Raw genomic sequence first — 21,058 nt, 5'->3', positions numbered from 1 at the left:
GGGTGGCACCCAGTTGGACACGGCTCAATTGAACACGAGCCACTCACAGTGCTTGAGATTACAAAGCTCCTAAGCACCGGTCGCTGTGATTGGTGGTGTCCAATCGAGACGTGGTCAATCGGGATCATCCCACTTTCTTTATGCACATGTTTATGCAGCTATGCAAGTTGTGTGGAATGGCCCTTAACCGCAAAATGCTGCCGCACACTACTGTCCCCTGACAAAGTGGATGTAAACAACATAGCAAGATCCACTTTTCTGAAGGTACATACGTCCACTTTTCAAGGCTGCAAATAATAAATCGATATTTCGTTCATATAATCGTGCTACATTCACAAACTGTGGATCAAAAATATTCATCTCTGCGATCTTACATGCGCGTGATGTTTATTTCGCTTAAAAGTATTAACATTAAAGTTTTGCAGATTAAGTTTTTAAATTTTTAATTTTAACAATTTTAAAAAATTTAATTAGTGTGATCTCGTTTATATCGCTCCGATTATTTTTGTTGATTCTTAAGAATTAAATTTCTACTTATTTTTTTAGATCTTTGCTAACGTCGGTAATTTTTTAAGGTGGAACATTAACCTACGATCGATAAAAATGGCTGGTGACTTATCCGACTATTGGTAAATACAAATTCCATTATCAACATCTGCATTGATATCGTATCGTACGAACGACATTTATTTTTCGGGAATGTATCGCGATCATCGTATATTGTCAGTGCGAATGTCAACGAAAACAAAGCTGGGAAAAATGTGCCGTAGTAATGCGACGTTTATCGTGCTCTCGTTATTTCTGATATTCTTTTGCAATACGACGTCATCAGAATGCGTGCAGGAGGCACCTTGCATTTGCTCGTTGCCTGACGGCTATTATTACAATTTGACCGCCTTCGCTGACGCAAAGTTGGTAGATTAACTATTAACCTCCAACCGTCCTCGGACTTCTCTTTGTTTTTACGTCTTACGTTCATTATCTAATTCCTATAGAAAAAGAAAAAAATATTAGTACCAATTATTCATCCTCTTGCATGGAAAAAATTTTGAAGTAATTAATTAAATAAGCAATGAAAAATGTTTTAATCCTATTAATTTTGTGTGTCATTATTTTAGAATTTTAGTATTTATTTAATTTCTTATTTTTATAGATACAACATATTTGATTTTTTTATATGTTTGCCATTTAATAGTGTTTTCCACTGGGAAAACTAGTGCAACACTACAATTAAGTACAAATTAGTTTACTTATTTTCAGTATGAATAATTTAATCCTTTTAATGTTATGAGGTTTTCACGACAACAAGGAAAAAACATGTAATTAAAAGAATATGTAGTTGAATTATTTATTAACACTAAAAAAATATACATTGATTTGTATTCAACTGTACTCGGTGTTGCACTAGTTTTCTCAGAGAAAAACGCTATAAAGATTTAAACATGTATTTATTATATACTTTATATTTTTAATGTTCATTTAAAATGTATCTAATATTTATAGAACAGTGTATTATATAGAATATTAATTGATCAATTAATTAATTTTCAGGTCATTTTCAGTTAAAAATGATAATTATACAATCTACTTTCATCCATGCACAAATGTAAATATGACGATAGAGAACAAGGCAAATTGCTCTACGGAAAATGTATCAGTAAGATTTAAAGCGATTTTGATCAATTTAAGAAAAGCGTTATTCCATTATTTGCATTATGCATTGATGTTTCTATGGTATCTCTCAAATAAATATCATATTCTTGTAGATATGTATACTGCACAATAATGTAAATAAAACGGTATTAACTACTGGGACAGTAAAAGAAACAAGAATGAAATTATCGGATAATGGCAAATTTCCATTTTTTGAAATACATCATAATGACACTAACATTATAATAAACATTGTATGCTCTATGGCAGACAAAGGATTGAGTACTTTTGTACTTGTTTCTATTACCGCTAAAACATATGTAAGTATGAAAATAGCAATAATATTGTCTATTATTATGATGATATGTATAAGTTAATTAATTGCTGATAATATTTGTAGTATTTTCAACTGGTTTCACCATATGGATGTAAATTACAACGAGAAATGGGATTATCTACGGGTTCACTTTTAGTTATTCTGTTCTTTGTCAGCGTTGGCGTATATTTCATTGGTGGTATTATAGTGCTGAAAGCATTGAGGGGAGCTACAGGCTGGGAGATGGTGCCTAATCACGAATTCTGGTGCAAACTTCCGTCGCTAGTCAGAGTAAGTGACCGCGATACTTCTAGTAAGATGATTATAGCTCTACTTGATCAAGAGTATTATCGTTCCGCCTTTTTGCAGGATGGCGTCGTCTTTGCCTTCAATTGTTGTCGAGCGGACAGTTACGAGAGAATATAATATGTTTTTGTTAAACTGATCTGATTTCATATTTATTAAGCGCCCAAATTTTATCGCAATTTAGTGTATTATAAATAGTCCATTTGTATTCCAAATATTTTTTCCGCCCCTATTTCTGTTTGTATTACTTTAAGATTTTGTATATTTAACTCTTAACAGAGTTCAAATAGTTAAGAATATCCGTCGTGTAAATTAATTTGATAAATTGTTTGCATTCAGTTTACTTATATTTTACATTCAACTTCGGTATTTCTGTTGCTTTTGATATTTGTTTATCATGTTAAAGAGCACAGTGTATATACATTGAAAGATGTGATATCTCATTACGCAATGTCACGTGCCAATGCTATTTTTTTATGAGATAGACATTTCAATTTAATTTGATGCGTAATCAATTTATTTGTGTGCACTTGTTGCAAGCTGTATAATTAATATCTGAGCATCAAATTATACACCAAAGAACTCGTTGGTCTCTCCAAACATTGGATGTTCTTGTTTCAAAGTACAATCTAATTTTCTTGGAAAAATAACGGTAAAAACGATCATTTAAGATAATATTAATGATATATGTTTGTAGGATCATATTTTGACTGCAAGGGCCTAGACGTTAAAATCGGACATTTCTATGAATATGCTATTTTTCTCCATGAGCATTTTTTCTCTATAAATATATTTTTTATAGAATTTTTACTAACATTAGTGAACCTATTCAAGATGAACTTTTTCTACACTTAGAGTAGAGTTCTTATCTCTTTTATACAAGCAATTGTTCGTTTGTATATAGACGCTTAGACCCTTCAGTCAGTAATGACACAGAAACGGTGATTTGATAAAATGTGATGTTTTATTAACAAAGTCTTTAATAATATAAAAATATAAATACCTCTATAGACACATTTTATATACTTTTTTTTACATTTCTACATGCGTACGTATGTAAAAAGTATAACGACTTATTTGCTAACGATTAATACATATATATGCTATTTATGATGAAACTAGAGCATGTTACACCTATATTTTTTTATATATAATTTGTTTCTTAAAAAAAAAACTAAATACTTGTAATATGTATTAGAAATGTTGATTTTTAGCTGGCTTTTCTTATTCATCTACTTTGATAATCAGATAATAAATAATGACATATTATATAAATGGAGTTTACATAATTGAAAAGACACGTATTTCTAGAGTAAGCTCCGGCCTCCACAAGAACTACCCGCATTTTTTAGCAATTGAACAATACTGGATTCTTCAAAATTCGGGCTTTATTCCTTGAGATGAGATTCCCATCTCATCTCAAGGATCACTCATTGTCAGTATGTCTCTCTTGGAAGCACGCAATTGCGCTCAAAAGCTCTCAATTTCGTCCACTTGAATTGAGACCTGCTGATCGGTGTGAATGATGACCCAGCTGCCATTGGCATTCAAATTGTGAATGTTGATGCTTTTCGACGAGAAAACGTTTACGATACTGGCGAGATCCTGTACTCGATTTGCCCGATATAAACAAATGTAGTCCCTGAGCACGATGCCGTTGCTAAAAACTGCGTCGTCCAAAGCGAGCAACAGCGATTGATTGTCACGCACGGTTCCTGTAATTACACAATGACATCACTAATGTAATGTTCAATTGAAGATGATTCAGAATATATGTACTTCGTTCTATTTGATAACATAGATATATTATGTAAAATATAATGCGCAATAAAAAACTGTTAAAAATTTTAATTTAAAAACTTCGAAAAATTTCGCTGGAATTCTAGATAGCTCTTCAAGAAACTTAATTAAAAACTTGAAATTTTTAAATAATAGTGACAAAAATAAAAAAATTCTAGCAATATACGTCTCAGTTGTCGGATAGAAATATTTTCAACTTCTACGGCTTAAAATTCTGTTTTCGGTCTTAATTTTGATCTTTACTAATCACCTTCTGAAAGTGGAGTATTAATTTCACAGATTCCTTGAATTAAAATCTAATTTTTTTCACGATATTAAATTATAGTATTACCTTTGATGATATGTTCTCCAACTTTCACGATGACCGCTTTATGATCATCTTCGACGTGGCCCTCTTGCAATTCTACGCCAATATCTTGTGCCAGAGTGGGCGCATTAACTAGATTCAAGCCATTCTTCGTCTGACCGGTTAATATACCGACCAGAACGGCTGTGTGTATGAACTTTTTGTCCTGCATGCCATTTCCCACGGTGCGGCTGTGAATTACTGTATTTAGTTTGCCCTTGAGGAAGCGACCGGCTAATTGACCCAATTTCTTTGACAATTCGATCCAAGGTTCGTTCTCGGCTGTCATAGCGGCAGATAAGACCGGGGCGTTTACGATACCGGTGACGGCGTATTTTGTTGATTTGCCAGATAAAGCCAAGAATTGTTGCGCAATTTCTACTGCTACTCGTTGCTGAGCTTCCTCCGTGCTGGCACCTATAATTGAATAACCGTTAATTCCATTGTTTCTATAATGAGGCGTTTAAAAAGATATTAGATATGGAAGAGAACATCGTGCGCGTTCATTTGCTACAATTAATGACACAGTTAAAAACAAAAATAGTTTTCCAGGAAATAAGTTCAAAAATTTAAATTGTTAAAACTATTATATGTATTTTAATTTTGAAATGCAATTTTGATGTAATAACTAATGATTGCAGGAATAAAAGTATTAATTAGCATATATCAATTATTACATTATAATGACGACTTTTGGGACATGTCTAAAAGATATTTAAAAGACATCATAAAATCCTAGACAATTTGTTGTTTGAGTTAATTATGCTCTTGGCTGCGTTTTGTTTCTACATGCAATTAAAAACTCAATTTTCGAATCATGTCGCTGTATAGTAAATGAGCAACATGTTAAGTTGTATTACTATAATATTTAAACAGGCTGATGAAATATGAAGGAACATGAGATTAACGTCGAAATGATATAATTAAAAGGTTATCGTTTTAATGTGATAATATTTGCGACATATATAAATTAAATAAAGTATTATATGTACATACCAAGATGAGGTGTCGGAACAACTTTTGGATGTTTGATGAGTTCTAAAGTGATTGCATTCTTCGGCGGCTCCTCCACGAAGACGTCCAAAGCCGCTCCGCCACAATGACCGGATTTTAATGAATTCAAAAGAGCCTCCTCATCAACAATACCACCACGTGCAACATTAACGATATACACTCCTTTCTTACATTTTGCCAAGGTTGTTGCGTTGATCAAATCTGCAAACATGCACGATTAAACATACATGCATTCTTTTATACTATTTTATAGATATAAGATATGATTCTACACGATTATTTTTAATACAACGCAATTCTTTTCGAAATAAAGAATTATTAAGATCTCTTATATAACGAGTGTAGATTTCAATCGACAATTTTTTTACAGTCTTTAATTAATAATAACTTTACACGTATGTATATGTATATAGCTGTACAAAAGTTAATATTAACTAAAGTTACTATTAATTTACAATTGCAGTTATAAAATTATTATAAATTAAAATTACTTTATCAGTTATTATTAATTTAAAAATATATGTTGCATAATATAAAAAATATCTTCTAAAGTTATTAAAAATTAGTAATAATTTTTAATAACTTTTCTAATAATAAATCGGCATGAAAGACGTTACGTTGTTCTTTTATAATTAAATTCTCTTCGAGATAAAGTTTCTGAGTATTTTAAGAAAAAAATGAAGAACTTCTCAGGTAGAAAAAGTGTTTTGAATCGATTCTATTCGGCTAAAAAATTCGCTACTTCGTGTAACTTTTTTCGTTTCGACAATCTTCTGCATCAAATTAATAGATTCAGATCGACCGATTCGTACTTCTGGTTTCAGGCATGAGCGGTGTGTGTACGGTGATATAGTCGGCGATGGGCCATATTTCCTCCGTGTTGAGGTTTCTGATGCCGAGCTGGGCGGCGATCTCATCCGTCAAAAACGGATCGTAGGCAACGATATTCATGCCGAAGCTCTGCATTCTGTGAGCCACCTCGCGGCCTATACGACCCGTCCCGAGGATCGCGAGGGTCTTGCCAGACAGCTCGTATCCAGAGTATAATTTCCGGTCCCATCGACCTTCCTTCAGCGACTGTGCAGCTTGCGCGACGTTGCGCGCGAGCGCGGAGATCAGGGCGCATGTTAACTCGCAAGCGCTAATGCTATTGCCTCCTGGAGTGCTGTAATTATTACAAACGATAAAATTATGCGATATATTGTAATTGTTACTTGTAGGCTTTGTCACGAAATCATTATGATAATTTAATCTATTTTAATCGCTTATTTTTCGTGCTACTATATAAATTTCGTCTCAATTACAAAGATGAATATTCAAGATTCATTTAATTAAATAATTCTCGTAGACGTTAATTAACCGAGCTAATAAAAGAAATTCTATTTTACTGTTTGATGAGCAAACCTGTACCAGCAAACTTGTTATATCACAAATTATTGGAAAACTGTTCTGAAAGTCTTTCAGGCGAGAAAAAAAAGTAGCTTCGATTGAGAGGCAGAGTTTTAAACCGCAGCTCTTCTCAAATCGATTTTTATTTATTTATTTTTTTTTCAGCAAAACGCCAAATGGAAGTTTTACGCTTAAAATTGATGTACACTTGAGAAGAGCTGTTAAAACCAAATTGCCTCCTAATAAGAAATCTATTCTACTACCTAATTTCATTATGGAAAAAAATTTTTATAGACAAAAGTATGAGATACACGTACTTTAATACAATCGCTCCTTTACGTGTGGCAGCTTGAAGATTAATGTTGTCGACGCCGGTACCAGCTCGTCCAACCACGCGGAGATTTGGGCAAGCAGCGAAAATATCTGCCGTAACTTTGGTCTCGGATCGTACGATAAGAGCATCATGATTCTGTTGAACAAAAAGAGAATATACATTTTCATCTTCTGTTCAAGAAAAATTGAAAAATATGAGTTCAAATTTTATTTAGTGTAAATCATAGTTTGGTTTAATGAATCTATATTGGAAAAGCAAGAAGCGATAAATTCGGGATTATTGCAGTTTAGAAACGTATGTATATTTACTTTTGTTATATGATTTTTTCAAACGCAAAAGTCAATTTTGGAATTTATTTAAGTCATTTAATCTAAGTTAAAATTGTCAATCACGATCATTTAAAGATATTAGTGGCAAAAATGCAGCGAGTTCCCACATTGTAATAAAAAATCATTTCGTATATTTTTTAATAAAGAATATTCATCTAAATATCAAGAATTTGTATTATTAGATTGTATATGAGTTTCGATTAAAATGCAGCAAGCTTCCACGTAGCAATGAAAAATTGCTTTGCATAACTTTTAATACAGAAAATAGTTATATAAATATCAAGAATCTATAATATTAGGTCCCGTACGAGTTTCAAGTCGACCAAATTTATTCATGCTTTTCAATATATCATGAAAGTAAAATTAGATCTTATCGAATTGCCCCGGATCTTTCTGGTTTTCTTTAAAAAATATGTTCTGAATTTATATTTTTCTATCAAACGCGATAAGTGAAAAGAGATGCATAGACGTGAATTATATCTGTGGCTCTATGATTAGGAAATATGATTCAGCTCATTGCTTATGGAGACTACTGTTTGTGAACTTGTGCAAACTGGTTACTAAACTTGCGCAAAGTGGAAATGTATTCCATGCCTAATCAGCTCGGGCTTCAGTAATAATTATCCACATAAAAATGGAGATAAGGATAACATGTGGTCGCATAGGCGTTCATCGACATTATTTTCATTAATTGGGACACATTTACATAGAATGATCACTGCCGAAAACGACGTTATGTAATATACGTTGAACACGTTTAAAAGCTATTTCCTGCACCAATTAATATTTGTGACACGAAGAGAGAGATATTTTTTATATTAGTTTATAAATAAAGGAACAATCTTTAATTCCTATTTTTTTTGCAAGAAAAATTCAAACAAATACAAAAGAAATGAAAATAAGAAAAAGAATTTTGCTAATGTTATTCTTCAATTTTGGCAATTAAAAATTCACAGCTTCAATTAAATCTCTCTTCTATATAACAATCCTTTCCAATTAATTCACTTTTTCGTATAGAATTTCCATCTTCTCTCTTCAACCGTTATAAATAGAACTGCATTTACACAATTTTCTTTTTCTGTTGTTTCAATCTACTCGCTCTTTACTTCAAATTTTCTTTTCCCGTCCACGTTATGTATACCTATTTTGAGAGAGATTTTATCAAATCTTCAATTTTGGTCCGACTCGAATTATCAGCTATACGGTTCTTAGCTGCGTAATTTCTTTTTACCTTCTAGCTTACGTTACACCGAATGTATTCCGTGACACAGGTGCAGCTTGTGATGCTTTTTATTGTACAGTTACACTTGGATTTTCTGTAAAATGAAACGAGGAATGGCAGGTAGAGAGAAGAAATTGAGCGTAGAAGGAACGCGGGGATACCTGGTAGATCTATTGAGAAATACCAATGGCGAAGGGACAGAGCTCCATGTATAGGCGCCTATGTGTGCACCCATGCCATGTGTGCAGCACATGCAGACAAAACCGGTGGTACAACGACCCGTCGCAGCTAACTGGTATGCGCACCAGCCGAGTCAACTGGATATAACCGGATCGCCGACTCGGACACGAGTAATTAATAGGAAAAAAAAAAAACGAACGGGGAAAGAAACCAAGAGACGGAGAAAGACAGAGAAGGTAGAGAAAAAGAGATCAAGATACGTCCCACATGCTACTTGCATTTGCATACTATGCTTGTACAAAACGATTGCATTAGATCGAAAACGTCCTGCCTTAAGATGGATTGCGAATACACGAAAAGAATGATTTTGCTGAAGTATTAAAAAATTTAGCTATAGATACGAATTTGAAAATAATGTTATTTGGACCATCTAAGTATAGTTATGTAGGACGTTTAAACTTGATAGAATGTTAAATCTTCTCGCAGCATTATCTTTAAGCGTTCTATAATTATTCTGATGGTCCGAAATTATTTTTAAATCTACATCTAACTAAATTTTTTAATACTTTTGCAAAACTATGTAATTGGATTTACTCTTTTAACTAAAATAATAATAGGTACTAAATATAATTATTAATATTCTTTTATTTACGTGTACGTTTAAAAGAAAATGATTTTGACAATTTTTTTATTTTTTGTTTGCACAGAGAAGCACGTGATGACCACATTAATTTGTTGAAGAAACAGAACTCCATCCTTATGTAAGTTTAATCGGCTTATCGACAATCAGATGTGCTTAAAAAAATGAAAAAAATATTTGCAGATAGCACTTGATTGGTAGAATCGACTTAGCGTGTGGATGAAAACGAATAGTCTATCTATCTATGATAAAACACATTTTGTGATTTTTAGTCACAAACACTTCTGCATTTGCTTCTGTGTAGAAATGTATACATATATTTAATAATTCTAACGTGGCTTTATAAATATAAACAATAAAAAGAAGAGTAAATAGCCACACGCAAAATCTACGTAGCGAAAGTCATTTATTTAAATTCATTTCGTTTATTTTGTTAACGAGTTATATTAAATAAATAACTTTCGCTATGTACATCCTGCTTGTGGCTGTTTACTTCTCTTTTTCCTCACTGTTTAATATATTATATTATTATATATATTTATATGTCTGTTATAAAATAATAAAGAAAAGGAAAAATTTATCTAACTCGAATACATATATATAGTCAGGAAATTTTGTCTGAACTGTGCACTGAGAAAAATGTCAGATTGGATTAATTAGAATTCTGGTTGAAAATGGATGAACGAATCAGAAATTTCTGGTTAAATGTATTAGAATTCTAGCTGAGATAATCGAAATTCTGATTGATATAATTACAAATCACTATCTTTTAGTTTGTTTATTTTAAACCAGACATTTTTTTCACTATGCTCTATTATATTGAAGATTTTTCAAACTGTTTTCCGAATGTTAAAAGTTGTGATTCGAATTACGGCATTGGTAGTTTTACAATTGGTTATCCAAATATAAATACAAACTATCAGTACCGTTATGTGTGTGTCAAATCACAATTTTTAATATTCGGACATTCAATCAACAGACAATATTTTTTAAATAAATATTCAAATAAATATTTATTTGAGAAACATTTATAAAACATTAAAAAACTTTTACAAAACATCGTTGGTTGGGCAATAGTTTGAAGAAATGATGGAGAAAAATTAGTTTCGTAACTGAATACATATACAAGTTTGCTGCAAAATATTTTTGTTACTTATCGGGGATTCCTTCTTCCAATTTTCTTTAGAATTCTTTTAGAATGATTGCATTTTTCCTACACGACTTCTCGACCCGGGAGGTTCTATTATCATAACTGTATTTATCTTCCGCATGAATTCCAGTGTAATCTAATGTTATCGATGTTGCCTTCTCATCTGACACGTGATATTTTTCGCTCGATAGATCGTATATTGGTAACAACTTTGATTTCAATCACCAATAACTCCTACTCTCGAAGAAAAATAAATTGCGCGATCTTTTGGAGATTAAATCGTTGTTTACGATTTTATTCACAACGTAGATACACTTTATGAGTCGATATTTGATGAAATGAAAAATACAATAGATGCTTATAGCAATTATACTTCATTGCATTCTGATTCCATTGTTTCTCGGGAGAAAAAATATTTTATATCCAATTGTATCAAATTATATAAAATTATTTATAATTATAAATGGACATATTTTATATATAATTATGTGTATAATTCTACATAATTATATATATAATTTTATAAATAATTCAATATAATTTAATATATAATTATATATATAAAGATATGCAATTATATAAAATTATATTTATTTTTATATGATTTTATATATTATAATTATACGTAAAACATTTTTTCCCGGATTATTATTAATATTTACTGCTTATTATTCTATCTTGAAATAAATTAGACTTAAACTTATAGTTTTATAAGCTCACAGATGCACTTAAAAAAAGTTATGAGAAGACCGATATCTTCAAATGAAAATGATCAATGCTGCCTCGATTAAAATTTAGAACAGTCTTTAAGAATTTAGAACTGCGTTGTGGAATTTTTAGAGAACGCGGGAGAAGAGATCGAAATAGCCTCTTAAGTAAATTTCTTTTCAAGTTTCCGACTTTAAATTACGTTCTCTTTATTCACGAAAGACGGAGCTCTCCGTTTTTACAGTCTCCGACGTCGGATATCGAGCGGAATTTATAACTTTGCAAGATGAACTCCCCATCGCGATTCGCTTTGGCTCAATAAAGCACGGAAATTGCTCGCTAGCTCACGCAGTTTTACAGCGTTAAAATCCACCCACCTGCAGCTCCTTGATCAGCTCATCCTTCGGTAGCTTGTATTTCGTCGTAACTGGAATACCGTGCTCGGCGAGCAGCGCTCCACAAGACTCGTCCACGGGATCACTTATGAGAACGCTCCTGAAGTTGATCGACATGTTACCCTTGAACAAACGGAGCCCTTGAACGCCTTATTTATTTGAACAGAGAGGAATTGCCGATCTCTCGCGTGCATGATTTAACAGCGATATTCCGGTCGAACATTTCCGCGCGGTATAAATCGTACTATTAAATTGCTATTTTTAGATAATTGCTAGTAATGACTATATTTTCTAGAGTTTTTATACGCAAACGTCAGGTTTTAAACTAAGGAGATGGCTTATGGTTGGCGAAAACGTTCGTAATCGAGATCGGCAAATACTCACTTGTAACAGAGTTGTAACAATTTAGCATCGCAAAAATATTCTTATCAGATTTAAATCGATATCAATAGTAATAAACAATTACGGGCTGTTTACAATTAGGTTGAATATATCGTAAATAGTTGGAGCTATTCTCGATAATTAATTAGATGGTATTTTTAAACATTTGTAATGGATTATACGGAAATATAGGGTATAAAATAGAAAACCGTGTCTCTAGTTCTAAATGTTCTACCACACGATTATTTAATCTGACCTTTCAAGAATTTATTCATTTATTTATTGTTAGTCGCGGAAGTTTACTTCTAATAGTTTTATTTATTGCGGTTCTATAACGATATCGTTTAAAAATAAATTTAAATTTACATTTAACAATGTAAACGATTTAGATTTCAATTAATAAGACTAAATGTTGATCTTTAACATATACATTCTTCATAATAAAAGAATGACGTCTTCTGTAATTGAAAATAAACGTAGATATCAACAAAGTAAATATCGATTCTTTATGGAAATTTAGAGTATTTTAACTCAATTAATTTTTAAATGAATATATTAAGGATATAATTTTTACATTTTCATTTTCCAAGTTTTAACACTTAATAAATTAATGATAAAAAATTTTTTTAATCCTATAAAAATCTCTCAAGTAAAACAACGAATAATCTTTATTATTTATCTTAAAGACTTGACTTAATAAGAAGTTCTTTTTTATAATTTACATTAAAAAATTTATTAGTAATCCCGGTGATTTTTTGTTAGAAGTTATAAAATATTTAAATTTTACAAGAAACAATCCTGCGTTTAATTTATATCAGTTGTAGGACAGTCGGTATTTTTCACTTCAAAAATAATAGATATTTGTATACTTTGACTTGTAAATAAAAATGTTTATACATTTTGATACAAATGTGGAAAACAGTACCACACGCGGAGATTGTAGAGCATAATTAGCCGCAATTAAAAGTTTCGGTTTCGTTACGTAATATCGAGCTGATAAAGTATTATTCGACGAAATAACACAAAATTGTCGATTTATTCGCTCAGGAATTACCGGCATTCATTGTTGCAAAAATAGAATGTCGCTAGTCAGTGAAAGTTACGTAAGCGAAGTAGATAGATGCACATTTATTTCCATCTTACGATTAGCAAAAACCAGAAATTCTTTTTCTACCCGTCAACACGTTTCAATCAAAATTTTTGTATTAAATGTTAATCTAAACGATTTTGGAGCTTGTCAGACGTTATGAAATTAATGTTGCGAAATTTTAAAGCCTGTGCTTTTCAAAGCTTCTCATACAATTTTATTGTAAAAATCGTTTGGCGATGATGACCGCGAAATGCAAATTCAAGAAATAATGAGGCTTTACTCAAAATCATCACGTGAAAAATTCGTCTCGAAAATTGTATTAAAATATTATTTAAAGAATTACCGGCGAAGTTTTTCGGATGTCTCGTTGCAACATAGAATCGCAACGTATTACGCCTATATATTATACGACGGCGACGATAGACGGAAACCCGGGGTCAGCAACAAGTGTCAGATTTTCTCAGAGCGGAAATGGTGTCTGGTGTCAGCTTTCTGGGCGCGGCATGATCGACGAGACCGAATTTAAATTTGCAGGACCTACCTCTTCAGTGTCTTTCCTCTTGCTTGTGGAAGAATTCGCGATACGTCCCAGCCGAGTAGACTCTTGAACGCGGAAAAGAGAGAAACGTGGAAGTCTCGTGACTGATATCGGTGCGTGTACGGTGGTCCACCCGTAAACTGACTCGTTGTACTGTCATTTATCTTCTTATAGTGGAGTCCCCACTCTCGGACGGGTCGAGTGAAGTGTCTCGAGTGAATTGTTGATGGGGCTGACTCTCCCTCTTCCCGGCAGTCCGCTCGTCTGGCGAAAACCGCTCGGTCTGCACTGGTCTACACGCATTCATCACGAGTGCCCTCACCTTGCTCGAATAGGCATTTTCAGAATGCGTCTAGATAATTATTACATCTATCTGTGATTTTTTGACCTATTAGCCCCGCACTTCAGTTGCAAATTTTCAACAATATTCAGCAGTTTAGAATTTCGATATTTCGAATGTAATGGAATATCGTGCGAAATACATTATTATCGGCTGTTTTCGCTTCAGATATTCCGAAATAGATGGAAATTGAAATAGAATGGGAAAAATTGAAATTAAAAAATGAAATGAATTGGAAGAAACAGAAGTGAGATAAATAAAAGGAAATTGGAATGAAAAGTGGGACGATAGCGTTTTGCGATGATAACGTAATTAGGTGATCGAAGCGTTATGTACAATTAATTTTGTACAGAGTATATATCACGTATATGAAAGAATTGAGAAATAAAAGAGATAATTTTATTATTCATTAATATGTATGTATCAAGATGTGAGAACTAAGAATTAAAAGGAACTTATATGTATATTATTATTTATTTTATTATTTTATACACTATAATACTTTTCATTGTTTTATATTAAATATTATTTAGAATATCAATTTAATAGCTACTAGTTCAATTTATTTGAACCAGAAATAATAATTTACAATGATGTAAAATGTGATTAAGAAAATCATTAAAATTTTATTAGATAATTATTTATATGTTCTTAGTTTTATTAATTTTAAAAGTATTTAATCAACAACAATGCTTTTGGCAAATGGATCAGATAATTTAAAAATTATTCATATACTTTTCATTTTTCAAGACACTCTTCCCGGAAAGTTGAGAGGCCCCAGATTCGAATCCTGATTGAGGTAATATTTTTCGCAATAAGTTTCTTACTTGCTTTCTGTTTATTCTAATTTAAGGGGATTATATTAGCGTTTCAGAATGATTGTGTTGAAACCGAAAGTTTTTCGGCTCTCAATCATATCTGAAATAAATTAATTTAATATAAAAATATATAATGTATTATTTGAAACATCCAACTTTGATTGTTATTGGTTTTCTTTATCGTATTTGATCTCTTCATTTTTGTTATGAAACGCTTTATCATTGATAGTACTTGACAAATACTGACAATACTTATTTTGATATCCAAAAACTATATTTTAAATGAAAAACGTGAAGAATCGTGACATTAATATATTTTTTCCGTAAAAATACATAAAAAAAATCTTCACTTTGAAATATAATTTTACTATATAATTATATTTTTTATCCTAAAAATAGGCTTAATAGATTGCATGGTGATTCATTTTAAAATATTTATAATTTTCAACGATTATAAATTTCTTTTTTGTTTGTACATTTCTTCAATTTCATTATAATTTCAAAGATAAACAAAAGTAAATTTAAGTTTCATTTATTGCTATCTGATACGTATTCAATGATACTTTTCCTGTTTAAAAGAGTCGAGTCAGATTGTTTCAAGTTAGAAGTTAAAACAGGAATTTTCTGAATACGGAAAATTAAAATCTCTTCTCTCATTCCGTTATTTATTTTTTACAGACGTTGAATTATATCAATTTTAATATTATTTCATTCATTTTAACAAATTTTTTTTTCATTGATATTTGCAACATCAATTGCATGGAATGAACGAATGTTTCTGCTACAATATAAACTGAGTCGTCAAACAAAGTAACGATTATTGTATAACTTTATATTCGAATGGTTCACGTCAAAAAGACAAGATATTTTTACTTCATAAATAAATACTGATGTTTTTACACACATTAAAAATAATAATATGACAATTTTTTAATATTAATATAATATTCTTTCTTATTATATAGAATAATATATTGCACTTAGACGATTCGAATTTAATTCTTGTTATTATCTTAAAATAAAAAAAAAGTATCTTATTCTTAATCATTAAAACTATTTATTCTAAAAAATGTCTTTCAAATAATTCTGCGATTGTTATGTATAAATTACATGTCCATCGACTTCGGCGTTTGATTAAAAATTGTAAATGAAAAAGTAATCGAGAGAAACGAACGCGTAATTCATTAACGTAAGGAAAAACAGAAAGGAAAAAGAAACATGATTCTTTCACGATAACTCGTTACGATATCTCGGTGCTGTCGACCTGTTCATGTCGTAGAATAAGTTCGAAGATGTGCAATGCCATCACTGTTGAAATGTCGACTGAAAATCCGGCGGGATTCGTCCAAATTACGCAAAAAAAAAAAAACAATAGTGTTTTTGCGTAACAGACTATAAAAAGATGGGTTATCGCGTATTCGTTAAAAAGCACGTGCAGTATAAAATATATTTTCCATCGTCGTGCAACACGACAGGGTCACGCCGGATCGCGCGAGGCGAAAGTGATGCAATTGCTGCTGCTGGGGGTCTGCGCGATTCAGCAATAAATAATCTTATTACAGCGTGATATCTCTATGACTCTTCGCTGGTGCAATCATCCTGAGTTCTTCTCTCTTCCTCCTTCTCTCTTTCTTTTTCTCATTCCTTGCTCTCTGCACTCTCTTGCAAACAACTTAATTTTCGCTGTTCCTCTCTGACGACTGATAACGCGATTGCTGCAAGACGAAAGCACAAATCACACGCCTTCAGCGTGTTTAGAACAAAGTATCAAATTTTCATGAAGCATAATTTAAATAACTGAGAATTTAAAAGATGTCGATTTAAATAGTTGAGAAAACAGGTCTTTTAAAAAGGATGGGTAAAATTACCGGATTTTCGTCTGAAAATGATAAAATTTTTCTTATGAAAATAAGTCTTTTAAAATATATTTTTTGATGTATTGAATCGCATACGTTTTCAAACTAATCTGATAGGGACGTGTTGAAAATTGTATTAAAAGTAGCAATTTTCAATATTTTCTCATCAGTTTAGTTTAAAATTAAAGTTTGCAAAAGATTCAGTACATAGAAATAATACAAAAAAAGCGTAAGAGTTTCATTGCTTCGGCTAAAATTGACTACTTCATTCAATGTTCTGGACAATAAATAAAATATATAGGACTTATTTAATAGGTTAATTTTGACCAAAGTTATGGAATCTTTCTTATGCATACTTTTATTCTTTGAGTCAAGATTCAGATTTAAGTTATGGCTGAAATGATACTTTTTGCAACAAATTTTTTGCAGTATTTCAAGATGCTTAATAGATCTTCATTATTAAAATTAACGATTAATTTAATTTGCAATATCATTGTTCCAGCTTGAGTTTAGGATTGTGTTTCAAAACCCGGTATTCTTATGTAAACAAAATAAAACCATTTTTCTGCTATATAAAGTTAATAATGTAATGCACAGCTCATCGCGTGTATTTCACGCAATTAATGTTCAAATTGCGGCCATGGTAATTTTATATGACAACCTTCTTGCGTTCGTATAATTTTTATTTGTGCAGCGAAATAATGCAAGTATTTTATCATCAGTGCGATCTCTCTTCTCGTATCCTGTTTTCCCGTTGAAATAGCACTCAGTGAATTTTACGGATTTTACAAAAATATGCCCATATATTAAATACAAAAAATCGATAAAATGGAGATATTATCAATTTCGTGTCTATTATTTTCGCGCATCACGTGTCAACCAAAATAACGCGATATGTGCGTCAATAAACCGAGATATCATCGGGCGTCATCAAGTGGCAAGAAATCATCTGACTCCGGTACCCCCAGCGGATCGCGTTATCTTATCAGTGCAGCGTGGAAAATAACTCCGTCGCTACCAATCTTCGTGACATGACAACCGACTCAGATACGTCACGCATTTTTCCACCTAGTTCTTTCGAAGATATTACGACTCGTATTACGAGCAAAAATTGTCTTGTCGAAAAAATATGGGTCATCATCCGACCGCGTGAACAATAAATAGGCGGTCGAGCCGTTTTAACTGGATCAAACGGTAATTAATCTAGCTTCGTATAACAATTATGCCTTTGGAAAATTGACGGCTTGTCTCTGGCTATTTTAGTTACATTTGCTTTTTGAGAAGACAGTGATATTAGCATAACAAATGGCATGCAAGCAAAAAACGCGTTTTGAATTAATATGTATATGAATAATAAGATGCAGTGATTCTCAAGCTTCTTTGCAAGCAGAAAGAACTCAAAATTTTTAAACGATTCACGCGTGTTATTTATGCATACAATTTTAGGGGAGTGAGAGAAAGAAAAAGACAGAGGGAGAATAAGAGAAAGAAAACGAATAAAAATGCAATTTGATATTATCTCGTGTAACAAGACGAAGTGATTAATAATAAAAATAAAGTAGTAAGGCATAACAATTTTTCGATTTTAAAGCTATCTTAATAATGTCACGTATGAAAAAGATTTATTCCGCGTTTTTTTCTTTTCACGAAAATTTCGAAAAGGTAGACTTAAGAGCTAAAGATGTAAATGTTTTTAAGAGAGAAGTAATATACTCAAAATTATAAATAATATGTGAAAATATATAAAAATGAAGTAGATAATATATATACATTTTCTTCTGCAGAAAAAGTAAATATCAGACAAAAGATATCAACAGAACATTTTACAAGGATTAAGTTCCTTGTCTGTTGAGAGTATCACTCGGTCTACACCAAATGTTTTGCGTTTCTTATGTCGTGAGTCGATCTTATTTGCGGTATCTTACGTTCGTAATTCCTGAAAGTTTCTCATGGGAGATCCTCTCGTTTCGTTTAAGAAATCCTGGTTCCTTCCCTCTCGGCGATCATAGCACGAGACTGATACAGTTATTGAGCGTTCCACGTTATAAAACGCCATTTCGAACTCCATCCGTGAATGATTGATGCTCCTGCGTTTAATCTTAGAAAACCATACATTTACGTCATTAAATATGGAATCTAATATTAAACGCCGCAAAATATAAAATACCTCTTGCATACAAATCTGAAAATTATTTTGTTAAACTATTAAAATAAGTATAGAATATTCAAGCTAGAACGTCAAAACTATTCGCAGCATTACTTGAGATTCCTATAACGTAATTATTTCAAATATTCCTATAACGCAATTATTTCAGTCCAACAAAATTATTTTCAGATCTACATCTATATCTTTAGATATTTCAGCAAAATCAGTCTTTCCATATAGAAGAGCGAAACACTTTGTTGCTTAATATCGCTTTATTATTTTAATCGTTAAAATAGTTTTACATTCTTAAAGTGGGGTCACTCAAAGGAGAGAAGGAGAGACGAGAAGAGAGATACCTTGCGAGATACTTATACTTTATATTAATACGCTACGAGAGATTGTTATGCAATACGAAATATTTCATAAAATATCACTTTTCGATAACCCTGCTTTATGCAATACTTTCGTATTTTTGGAATTACGGGAAAGAATCTTTCCCTCTCTTTTTTTGAACCTGTTTAAATATTCTGTTAAAGTGTAATGTGCTCATATTATTTATAATTTATTTAATGCGATATCGTTCGCTTCGAGATATTTTTTGAAAGTTTGAATAAAAAGAAGAATGCAACACAAATATCGCATTTCACACGATGAATCAAATGTGTTTCGTACATAGTCTTAACTTTGCAGCGGAACTTATCAATATCGCAGTTCAGCTGCGACCGACTTGTGAATACGCAAACATTTTATTAAATGAGAATAGTCTTGTCGGCAATAACGTGTCAGCTGAATAAGAGAAAAGAGGGGAGTATGCTGGTATACTGGAATTAACTGGTTATGCGTAAGTGAACTCGGGACCCCATCGAGATGGCGGGAGAATAAAAAAGTCGAAAAGACACGAGATAACGCTCACATGATTCGAGGGAGACAGAAAGAACGGGATAGAGTACCATTTGTATCGAACACCGCTAAAGACCGGTCCCATTCGTCGACTATTTCCAATTTACCCGATGTTTATTGCTAATTAAATACAGTTAATTTCAGTTGCAAATCTGTACATTTTAATAGGCGAAGTTTGAATTAATAGCGTTCAGCCGATCGAGTGAGATAAGGACTATAATTTTCATAATGCTTTCACAAATTATTATGTGCGACGAATGACAACCGGTGAGAAAAATGTGGTAAAGAATCTTTTGTGGAACACGAGAATAATTTATGTAAATTTTTTTTAATATATATATATCTTTTTCATTCTCCCTCTTTCTCTCTAGTTCTTCCTATTTTTCCTACAAATGCGTACAGAGATATATATATGTGTGACTCTCACTTTATTTTTTATATTTACATTCTTATTTTTATTTATTTTTAATTTTTGTATTTTTATTTATATATGTATTTATTTATCTCCAGCTTTTCACCGCCATGTTAATTCATTGTTGAAAATTTGTATTACATTACGTAACTATGTATCTCAGTGCTTGAAAGGAGAATATAAATGACGATTCTCATTCTCTCTCTCTCTCTCTCTCTCTCTCTCTCTCTCTCTCTCTGTTCTGAGTAAACGATAACGCCATCCTTTTTTAATTTCCTTTAAACAAGTTATCATGATGTATGTTCCTTGTTTGCAAAATGGTAATAACATCATCTGATAAACTTTACTTGTTAACAGAGCAAATGCTTAAAGTGTTTTCTTCTCTTCACGAGTGTATTTCAGTGCGTTATCTTAACGCGAAACGTTGTACATTTTCATATAATCCGTGTTGCCGTATATCTATTGCAACTATATACGAATTTATCATATAGAGAATCTTCTTTCTTAAACTCTTCTGACAATAAATTTACCGGTTATATTATACAATATATCGCGTACAGCGATTAGAGAAAATATTTGTACAACGTATTTCGTTTGAAATATTTTTATACGAAGCAGGGAAAAATATTACTTTAAAACAGGGTTTTCTAAATTTATGTAAATCGTGACTCGCTTTTTAAAAGGGCAAAAATTCACGACTTATATAAGCTTTAATATAAAAACGCGAGAAGAGGGTAAACTGATTATTATTTTATATATGCAGTATGCATAAAGAATGACGTCGATTATAAATTA

The 21,058-nt window shown here is 31.7% G+C and overlaps 2 protein-coding genes across 2 annotated transcripts; one reads left to right on the top strand and one right to left on the bottom strand.

The window, feature by feature from the left end:
• The first annotated feature begins 679 nt into the window (after window positions 1-679).
• On the top strand, window positions 680-3,566 carry LOC108767897 (uncharacterized). Its single transcript, XM_018518036.1, has 5 exons — window positions 680-911; window positions 1,552-1,657; window positions 1,767-1,973; window positions 2,054-2,260; window positions 2,339-3,566. Exons 1-5 carry the CDS (start codon window positions 700-702, stop codon window positions 2,393-2,395), a joined length of 789 nt encoding a protein of 262 aa, XP_018373538.1. The 5' UTR covers window positions 680-699; the 3' UTR covers window positions 2,396-3,566.
• Window positions 3,475-13,930, bottom strand: LOC108767896 (D-3-phosphoglycerate dehydrogenase). The gene is made up of 7 exons (XM_018518035.1): window positions 13,795-13,930; window positions 11,765-11,905; window positions 7,142-7,293; window positions 6,248-6,600; window positions 5,418-5,636; window positions 4,407-4,838; window positions 3,475-3,990 (listed from the first exon to the last, which is right to left on the bottom strand). Exons 2-7 carry the CDS (start codon window positions 11,897-11,899, stop codon window positions 3,746-3,748), a joined length of 1,536 nt encoding a protein of 511 aa, XP_018373537.1. The 5' UTR covers window positions 11,900-11,905; window positions 13,795-13,930; the 3' UTR covers window positions 3,475-3,745.
• Window positions 13,931-21,058: the final 7,128 nt, after the last annotated feature.

The sequence above is a fragment of the Trachymyrmex cornetzi genome, unplaced genomic scaffold (genome assembly GCF_001594075.2).
Source record: "Trachymyrmex cornetzi isolate Tcor2-1 unplaced genomic scaffold, Tcor1.1 scaffold73, whole genome shotgun sequence".
Taxonomy (NCBI): domain Eukaryota; kingdom Metazoa; phylum Arthropoda; class Insecta; order Hymenoptera; family Formicidae; genus Trachymyrmex; species Trachymyrmex cornetzi.
Note: the sequence above shows the minus strand (reverse complement) of the source record. Positions and strands in the feature narration are given on the sequence as shown.

Coding starts and splice junctions, on each gene's coding strand:
- LOC108767897 (XM_018518036.1), top strand. CDS start 700: ATGTATCGCGATCATCGTATATTGTCAGTGCGAATGTCAACGAAAACA. Junction 912..1,551: donor ACCGCCTTCGCTGACGCAAA/GTTGGTAGATTA, acceptor ATTAATTTTCAG/GTCATTTTCAGTTAAAAATG. Junction 1,658..1,766: donor GCTCTACGGAAAATGTATCA/GTAAGATTTAAA, acceptor ATATTCTTGTAG/ATATGTATACTGCACAATAA.
- LOC108767896 (XM_018518035.1), bottom strand. CDS start 11,899: ATGTCGATCAACTTCAGGAGCGTTCTCATAAGTGATCCCGTGGACGAG. Junction 7,294..11,764: donor AGCTGATCAAGGAGCTGCAG/GTGGGTGGATTT, acceptor TTTGTTCAACAG/AATCATGATGCTCTTATCGT. Junction 6,601..7,141: donor AAAGGAGCGATTGTATTAAA/GTACGTGTATCT, acceptor TAATAATTACAG/CACTCCAGGAGGCAATAGCA.